Here is an 8966-nt window from a genome sequence, read left to right as displayed (position 1 = left end):
GTGTGTTTTTTTTTTTTTTTTTAATTGTCATAGAGCATGTGTGCTCACCAGAGAGAAACAGAGAAACAGTGAGAAGAAAAGTGAAAAACATGCCAGGTATGTGTGTTCACATATATGCCCAAAATTACAAAAAGAGGGAGAGAGAAAGAAGGGATTATAACATGACTGATGGCTTGCTTTCTCGCTTTCCCTTTCTCTCTCTCTCTCTCTCTGATTCTCTCTGGTCAAATTAAAAATGGTAATAACAAACAGAATTTTAAAAAATTCCTTACAAGATAAATAAGTAAAAATACTACTACAGCCCCGAGGAACGTGATCCAGGGAGACCCTTTTCACAGACAGAGGAAAAGGTTCAGAGAGGCGGGAACCAGCAGTTAGCGTAATGGCTATGTCACTGGACTCCCACGTATTCGACCGCGGTTCATGTCCCGGACCTGGTGGCTTAAAACTCACGCAGGGCGCGTGTGCGTGCGTGCCCAAGATCCCGAGAGGAGAATGGAGGAGAAGGGATTGCGGCGTGACCATCCCCCCTGGGGGGTGATTTCTCGCTTTCTGTCTCTATGTCTCTCTGTCTGTCTGGCGAGCGCACGCGCTCTACAGTGAAAATCTCTCAAAAAAAAAAAAAAAGGTTCAGAGAGGCCATGTCACGTCCCGAGGCCACACCGTCAGATGACCCCGGAGTGCAGAGCCACGTTTCCTGGTGGCTGAGTGGGAGAAGGGGCCCCACCTGCATGAGCTGGTCGTGCCGGGTGGGGTCGAAGTCATCCTCCAGGTCCCCCTCCTCCAAGCCCAGCGTGTCGTTGCCGGTGACCTGCCTCAGTTTCTCCAGCTTGGCCAGGATCTCCCTCCTCTTCAGGTTTTTCAGCTGCTTCAGCTCCTCCCGCTTCTTGGCCTTCTCCTGGGGGCGGCAGGCGGGGGCACCGGGAGGGTGTGGGTGTCCCCTGCAGGCTGGGGTCCTCCCCTAGCCGGCCGCCCCCACACTCACCCTCCGCTTTCGCTCCCGAGTCTCTTCCCGCTTCTCTTTCCTGCGCTCGTCCTTGCGCCGCACGGAGGACGCGATGCTACGCGGGTAGGTCTTGACCTGCGGCCGCAGAGAGGGTGGGGGTGATTCGGACGCGCCGAGCCTGCACCCGGGGCCAGGTCCGCCCCTGCCCTCCCTGCCCTCCCCTTCCCTGGCCACGCACCGAGGCCGAGTCCGGCTCCTCGAAGCGGAAGTTGTACTTGTGCTCAAAGTCCTCCTGCTTCTTCAGAAACAGCTCCCCCTCGTCCGAGGAGTCGTCTACCACCAGCTGGACTGGGGGGCCAGGGACCCTGAGGGACCAGGGGGTGAGGCTGGCAGGGCAGCCAGCAAGTTTGGGCCACCCCTCTCCTGCATGTCTGGGTGCCACACAGACCACCTGGGTCCACGCTCACAAGGACCCTCCAAGGTGTGGGCTGCCAGAACCCCCATCTTACAGAGAAGGAAACTGAGGCACCGAGTCTAGGGGCAGGACTGGGGTTCGATTTGGATGCAGAGAGCACACCCCAAGGCGGTTCCTCACTGAGGCCTGACTGCTGCCCTCGGTGTGAAACACACACACACACACACACACACATAAACTATTTACAGGTTGGCAAGTGGTGCGATATTGACTGCTGCCCTCGGTGTGAAACACACACACACACACACACACACACACATAAACTATTTACAGGTTGGCAAGTGGTGCGATATTTAAAGGTGCTGGACTCCCACAGGGCAGGCGGCAGTTCGAGTCCTGGCCCTGGCTGTTTGCTTTCTCACTTTCTCTCTCTCTCTCTACTCTGTTGCTCTCTGGTCAAAGTAAACAAATAAATAAAGCTAAATAATAATTAAAAAAATAATAAGATAAAAAGAAACCATTTAAGGGACCAGCAATTGTCATAATGACTATGTTGCTGGACTCCCATGTAGACAACTGCGGTTCAAGGCCTGGACCCGGTGGCTTAAACTCACACCATGCGCGTGTGTGTGCGTGCCCAAGATCTCGAGAGGAGAATGGAGGAGAAGGGATTGCTGCGTGGCCTCCCCCCTGGGGGGTGATTTCTCACTTTCTGTCTCTGTCTCTCTGGCAAGCACACACCACGTATAGCAAACATCTTTCTTTAAAAAAAAAAAAAATCCATGTGGGACTAACTGATGGCAGAGTGGTTAAGGCACTAGATTCCCACACGGTCGACGATGGTTCAAGTCCCGGGTCGGCAGCTTGAAACTCATGCCAGGCTTCTGTGCCTGCACGCCCAAAATCCCAGGAGAATAGAAGAGAAGGGATTGCAGCATGGCCATCCCCTCTTGGGGTTGATTTTCACTTTCCTTCTCTATCTCGCTCCCGCTATGGCAAAATTGGGGGGGGACCTATCTCTCTCTCTTCCTCTGTACTTTTCTTTTCTCTTTCTCTCTTCACTACATAAATAAATAAGGGCCAGTAGGTGGTGTGCAGGTTAAAGTGCTGGAAAGCACATCGCCAGCTTCACAGTTCAAGTCCTGGCCCTGGCAGCTGGGAGTTGCACCTGGGGAGTGAGTTCTCACTTTCCCTGTCTCTGTCTCTCTTGTCTCTCTGGTGAGTGCATGTACTCTATACCAAAAACGAACAATAAATAAACAAACCCTTCGCTTGGGGCCAGTGCAAACTATCTCAGGAAACAGGATGTGGCCCTGGGGAGCCGTGGCCACTCACCCTTCCTCCTCTTCTTCCTCCTCCTCCTCCTCGTCCTCATCCGCCTCCTCCTCGTAGCGTTTGTTGAGAATATAATCCCGCAGGAATCGCTCTCCTTCATCCAGCTCTGGGTTGTTCCAGTATTCCTTGAGATGGGTCTGGGGAGTGAGGAGGGGGTCACGGGAACAAGTCACAAAATGGGGAATCATGTGGTGGTTAAGGGCCCTGGACTCCCACATGACTGACCATGGTTCGAGTCCTGGACCTAGTGGCTTGCTTTCTCATTTTCTCACTCTATCCCTCTCTGGTCAAATTAAAATAAATAAATAAGTTAAAATAATTATTTAAGAAAAGAGGGGAACCAGCAGTTAGCGTAATGGCTATGTCGCTGGACTCCCACGTAGTCGACCGCGGTTCACGTCCCGGACCCGGTGGCTTAAAACTCACGCCGGGCGCGTGTGCGTGCGTGCCCAAGATCCCGAGAGGAGAATGGAGGAGAAGGGATTGCGGCGTGACCATCCCCCCTGGGGGGGTGATTTCTCACTTTCTGTCTCTATGTCTCTGTCTGGCGAGCGCACGCGCCCTACAGTGAAAATCTCTCCAAAAAAAAAAAAAAGAGGAGATCAGGCAAGGAGGGTGGACATGGACCCAGGTAACTGGTGCTTTACAGTCAGCCTATCGAGCAAGTGGGATCGGGCCCATTTCACAGATGTAGAAACCGAGGCTCAGGGAACCAGCAGTTAGCGTAATGGCTATGTCGCTGGACTCCCATGTAGTCGACCGCGGTTCATGTCCTGGACCCGGTGGCTTAAAACTCATGCCGGGCACGTGTACGTGTGAGCCCAAGATCCCGAGAGGAGAATGGAGGAGAAGGGATTGCGGCGTGACCATCCCCCCTGGGGGGTGATTTCTTGCTTTCTGTCTGTATGTCTCTCTCTGTCTGTCTGGCGAGTGTGCATGCCCTATAGCGAAAAAAAAAAAGAAAGAAAGAAACCGAAGCTCAGAGATGGGACAGCTCATCTTCAGCATAACACACTCTTGGCTACCTTCTCAATGGTGGCTTTCTGGAAAGAGGTTGGAGGCTGGGCCCATGGTTAAGGAAACCAGATCCAACATGGCTGACCCTGCGGTTTGAATCCTGGCCCAGGCGGCTGGAAGAACACACTGGACACGTGTGTGCACACCCAAAATCCCGACAGGAGGAATAGGGGAGAAGAGATTGCGCCACGGCCACGTTCCCCTGGTGGGTTGCTTTCTCCTTCACTCTCTGTTTCTAGTGAGTGCATACACTCAGGATAAAATTGTTTTGTTTTTTTTTGTTGTTGTTATAGAATTATTTATTATTATTATTATTTGAAAATAATTATTTTATTTAACTTTATTTTTATTTTATTTATCTATTCATTTCAGTTTTGCCGGAGAGGGACAGAGTGAGAGAGAAAGAGGGAGAGGGAAAACGAGAAAGAAAGTCACCAGGTCTGGGATTTGAACCGTGGTCGGCCATGTGGGAGTCCACCACCCTTAACCACCACGCCACCTGCTGGCCCCTTATTATTATTTTTCTAATTTGCTATAGGCCACACACACTCACCAGAGAGAGAAACAGAGGACAGAGAGAGAGGGAAAGTAAGAAAGAAAGCCGCCAGGCCCGGGACTCAAACTGCGGTCAGCCATGTGAAAGTCCAGCGTCTCAACTACCATGCCACATGCTGGCCTTCCCCTGGAGCAAAATTTAAAAAGGTTGGATGGAAGCAGAAGAGGCCGTTTAGACTATCCATGACTCACCAGTTCCTTCAGGGACTCGGGGTTCTGGATCTCCTTCTGTCCCTTGAGCCACTCCACGTAGTCGGCCTCCTCCTGGGCCTGTAGGAGTCCCGTGCTGAGGGTCTGTGGGGCCCCAGCCGCGCCTCTCCCGGCCCCAGTAGCCCAGACGGGCCCCCACCCACCTTCTCGTCCCTGGTCTTGGCTCGTTTCTGCAGTAGCCCGGAGCCACCTTCCCCGGCACTGTCCTCGTCCTCGCTGTCCTCTACGAATGCCCGGAAGCTGTCCACGTGAGAAAGTAAGACGTGGGTCAAGGCGGACCAGCCCACGTGAGCCCACCGCCCCGAGAGTCACTCGGTTTCGTAAGCCTTGAGCTCTCCGGACAAGCTCGGAGCAGAGCCTTGACATTATCAGCCCCATTTAACAGATGGGGAAACTGAGGCACGTCCAGGCCAACTGACAGAGCTCGACTTGGACCCAGACCCTTCCCAACGCCCCCGACCCCCAGTGGCCTGAGCCTAGGCTCACCTTTCCTTGAGCTGGTTCTGTTCTTCCACGTAACTCTGCGACGAGAGTGGCTGCAGAGGACAGGGTGACGGGGGCTCAGGCCAGCCCTGGGCCCCTCGGCCCCCACCCAGCCTGCACCCCGCCTACCTGGAGCCTCCCATGGGAGGTTTCCCCGTCTGAGTCCTCCTCGTCGACATATTTGCTGTATAGGCAGGACAGCGGCTTCAGTACACGTTCTCTGCACCCCGCCTGGCCCCAGTGGGTGGGGAGCTCTTTCTTAGCAGCAGCTGAGGGTGTGTGGCGAGGCTCCTGCTGCCAGAGGGGCCCTCGATTCTGTTGACTCACCAGCTCTGCCCTAAACCTCCCCCCTGTCCCAATAAAACTGGGGGCCAGGGGCTGCAGCACAGACTTTCTTTTGCTTATTTCCTTTTAAAGAATTATTTTATTTAACTGTATTTATTTATTTAAATTTGACCACAAAGGGACAGAGAGAGAGAGAGAGAAAAAATGAGAAAGCAAGCTGCCAGGTCCGGGACTCGAACCACGGTCAGCCACGTGGGAGTCCACTACCCTTAACCACCACGCCACCTGCTGGCCTCCTGGGCACAGGCTTTCTGCTCACCCTTCCTTCTCCAAGATGACCTTCCGCTCATAGTTCTTTAAATACATGGGCCGCTCCTTCTTCTTCTTTTTCTCCTCGGAAGCGGCTGTCTCCTCCTCGCTCTCCGACGATGACACTGTGGGCCACCAGGAGAGACCTGCTGTCACCCACACTCCCCTTGTTCCCTGGTAGAAGCCCCCATGGTGGCAAGGCCAAGGTCAGGCAGGGCTGGCTCTCAAGTCCCCGATCCCCCACCCTCCAGTGACAGAGCAGGGACTGTATGAGAACCCCTTATCCAAAGTGCCTGGGACCACAGGGGTTTTGGATTTCAGAACTTTTTTCGGATTTTGGGAAAACAATGCAAGTATTAGCAGGCGATTTCAGAAACCTTCTTAAGGTGCTGGATCTCACATGGCCAATGCCATGGGTTTGAGACCCAGACCCAGGGGCCTGAAAATCATGTCAGGCACATGTACCAAAATCCTAGGAGGAGAAGGGAAGAAAGTGGGTAGTGGAGTGACCATCCCCCCTGGGGGCTGAGTTCTCAGTTTCCCTCTCTGTCTCTGTCTGTCTCTCTCTGGCAAGCACATTTGCCCTATGGTGAAATATCTAAATAATAACAATAATAATAATAAAAATAAAAACTTCAGGGACCAGCAGGTGGCGTGGTGGTTAAGGTGCTAGACATGCCCCCATGGCCAACCATGGTTTGAGTCCCAGACCTGGTGGCTTGCTTTCTCACTTTCTCTCTCTCTCTGCTCAAATTAAAATAAATGAATCATTAAAAAATCAAATAAATAATTATTGGAGAAATGGAGAAGGGATGGCATCATGGCTATTACCCATGAAGAAGTGCTTTTTCTTTCTCCTTCTTTTTCCCTCTTCTGCATGCACATATAGTTAGCATAATGGCTATGTCAGTGGACTCCCACGTAGTCAACCGCGGTTCGAGTCCCGGACCTGGTGGCTTAAAACTTATGCCGGCACACGTGCGTGCGTGCACAAGATCCCGAGAGGAGAATAGAGGAGAAGGAATTATGGCAAGGCCATTGCCCTGGGGAGTGATTTCTCGCTTTCTGTCTCTCTGTCTCTCTGTCTCTCTGGCGAGCACATGTGCCCTATAGCAAAAACCTCTCTAAAAAAAAAAAATTATTTTACTGGGACCAGCAGTTGGCATAATGGCTATCTCGCTGGACTCCCATGTAGTCGACCATGGTTTGAGTCCTGCACCTGGTGGCTTAAACTTCCGCCAGGTGCGTGTGCGTGCGTGCCCAAGATCCCGAGAGGAGAATGGAGGAGAAGGGATTGTGGTGTGGCCATCCCCCCTGGGGATGATTTCTTGCTTTCTCTCTCTGTCTTTCTGGCGAGCGCATGTGCCCTATAGTAAAACCTCTCCAAAAAAATTATTATTTGAATCATTATTATTATTATTTTAAATTTGATCAGAGGGGGAGGGGAGTGAGAAAGCAAGCCTCCAAGCCCAGGACTCGAACTGTGGTCAGCCATGTGGGAATTCAGTGCCTTAGTCATCACGCCACCTGCTGGCCCTGACGTGGCGCTTCCTCAGGTTCTCTCTCTCTCTGTGCACTCTGTCTCTCTCTTAGGCAATTGTACATACCCTCTGGCCAAGAAAAGAAAAAAGTGGAAAAATAAAATGGAAAAATAAAATCCAAGTTTACTTCAGTGCAAAAACAATTTGAAATCCATGCATTTTTCACAATATGCCCGGTCCTGTTACATTTTGAAGAACCCCCTCATATATAATAATCTAAATAGGACCCACTGGGACCAGCAGATGGTGTAATGGTTACGTCGCTGGATTCCCACAGTCAACTGCAGTTCAAGTCCCATACCCGGCAGTTTGAAACGTACCAGGCATGTGTGCATACATGCTCAAAATCTCAAGACAATAGAAAAGGCATTGGAGTGTAGCCATCCTTTCTGGGAGGTGACTTCTCACTTTCTGTCTGTCTTACCGGCATGTACCCAATAGCAGAAAAATCTCTTAAAAAAAGAAAAGAAGACCCAAGTCTAACACAAAAGTCATTCATGTCTCATGTACACCTACCCTGAAAGTAGCTGTATACCATTTTAAATTTATTTATGTATTTTTTTGCTATAGGGCGCGTGGTACCAGAGCTAGACAGAGAGTGATAGTAAAAAAAATATATATATATATATCACCCTCCAGGGGGTAATGGCTATGCCACAATCCCGTTCCTCCCTCAGGAGTTTGGGTATGCACGCACATGCGCCCATGTTTTTCAAACCACTGGGTCTGGGACTCAAACCCCGGAGTCAGTCATGTAGGATCTAGCACCTTAACCACCACGCTAGTCCTGTATGCAATATTTTTGTATTGCAGTGTTTGGACTGCAACCCATCACAGGAGGTCAGGTGTGGAATTTTCCACTCGTGGCACGCCCCATGGGTGGGGTGGTCAGTGCTCAAAAAGTGGCGGATTTTGGAGGATTGCTGATTTTATGATTTTAGATATTTTACCTGTATCATACTCGCTGCACCCCCTGGTGGGCTGGAGGATTAGTCAGCAATTCAGGCTTTGAACAGCACCAAGCACAAAGGTGTTATCACCCCACCCCTGCTAAGCACTTGTGTGATACAAAAGGGATTTATGGAATAGGCACAACCATTGATCCAATAGACAGATTGAGGAAGAGGAGGCTCAGACCTGTTCTTTTGTAGAAGGTGGCATCTTTCTGATAAATGCGGGGGTCCTTCTTCTTCAACAAGGAGAGAGTTCTGTAAAAGTCTCGCTCTTGCTGGGGGTCAAATTCCTAGGATAGGAAATGGGGTGTGGACAGACTTCAGAAGGGAGGGAGAAGAGCCCTGGTAGAGGCTGGTGATGGCGGCAGGTGGGCTGAGCGGTAGCGTTTGGGACATCAGATGCGGAGAGGCAGGTGGCGGCCTGGTCTCAGTGGGCATGGCCTCACGTGGGAGAGGACGGGGTCCTCCTGGGGGTGGGCAGGGGCGACCACAGGTAGGTTTTGGATGTGGACCGAGGACTGTAGGGGACAAGACAAGGGGTTGACATGGGGCAGGTGGGCAGGCGGGGCACATGGGGACCGCTGGGCTGCACAGCGTTAGGGCCGACGTGGGACGAGGTCCGCCCCACATGCACAGGGAGGAGTAAACTAAAAAATGGTTATTCTTGGGGATGAGAAGGTGAGAGGCAGGGCTCCTGGGAGAGCCAGCACCACACATTAGGGTGGGCAGGTGGATCCGTGGCAGGAGTGAGGAGTAGGGAGGCATCTGATCACCCCTGGGGCGGGAGGGCGCTGTGAGTCCCTCCTGGGATTACTGGACGCGCTGGAGGAGCGCCACGCGGTGGACAGCCGGGGTGCGGCGGGGGGTCAGGACGCCTCGGCACGTCGCGGGCGGGGGTCGGGGAAGCGCACCACGCG

General features: G+C 52.2%; 1 protein-coding gene across 1 annotated transcript in view; it reads right to left on the bottom strand.

Moving 5' to 3' along the window:
- KRI1 (KRI1 homolog) overlaps positions 1-8966 on the bottom strand; it is a 21318-nt gene that overhangs the window by 11380 nt on the left and 972 nt on the right. The window contains exons 2-12 of the mRNA XM_014592843.2: positions 8864-8960; positions 8234-8339; positions 5566-5680; positions 5091-5145; positions 4965-5014; positions 4622-4718; positions 4461-4538; positions 2697-2833; positions 1185-1311; positions 986-1081; positions 728-898 (exon numbers count right to left, since the gene is read on the bottom strand). Coding sequence (XP_014448329.2) covers positions 728-898; positions 986-1081; positions 1185-1311; positions 2697-2833; positions 4461-4538; positions 4622-4718; positions 4965-5014; positions 5091-5145; positions 5566-5680; positions 8234-8339; positions 8864-8960 — 1129 coding nt within the window. The remainder of the gene's footprint in view (positions 1-727; positions 899-985; positions 1082-1184; positions 1312-2696; positions 2834-4460; positions 4539-4621; positions 4719-4964; positions 5015-5090; positions 5146-5565; positions 5681-8233; positions 8340-8863; positions 8961-8966) is intronic.

The sequence above is a fragment of the Tupaia chinensis genome, unplaced genomic scaffold, assembly GCF_000334495.1.
Source record: "Tupaia chinensis unplaced genomic scaffold, TupChi_1.0 Scaffold138665_1, whole genome shotgun sequence".
Classification (NCBI taxonomy): domain Eukaryota; kingdom Metazoa; phylum Chordata; class Mammalia; order Scandentia; family Tupaiidae; genus Tupaia; species Tupaia belangeri.
Note: the sequence above shows the minus strand (reverse complement) of the source record. Positions and strands in the feature narration are given on the sequence as shown.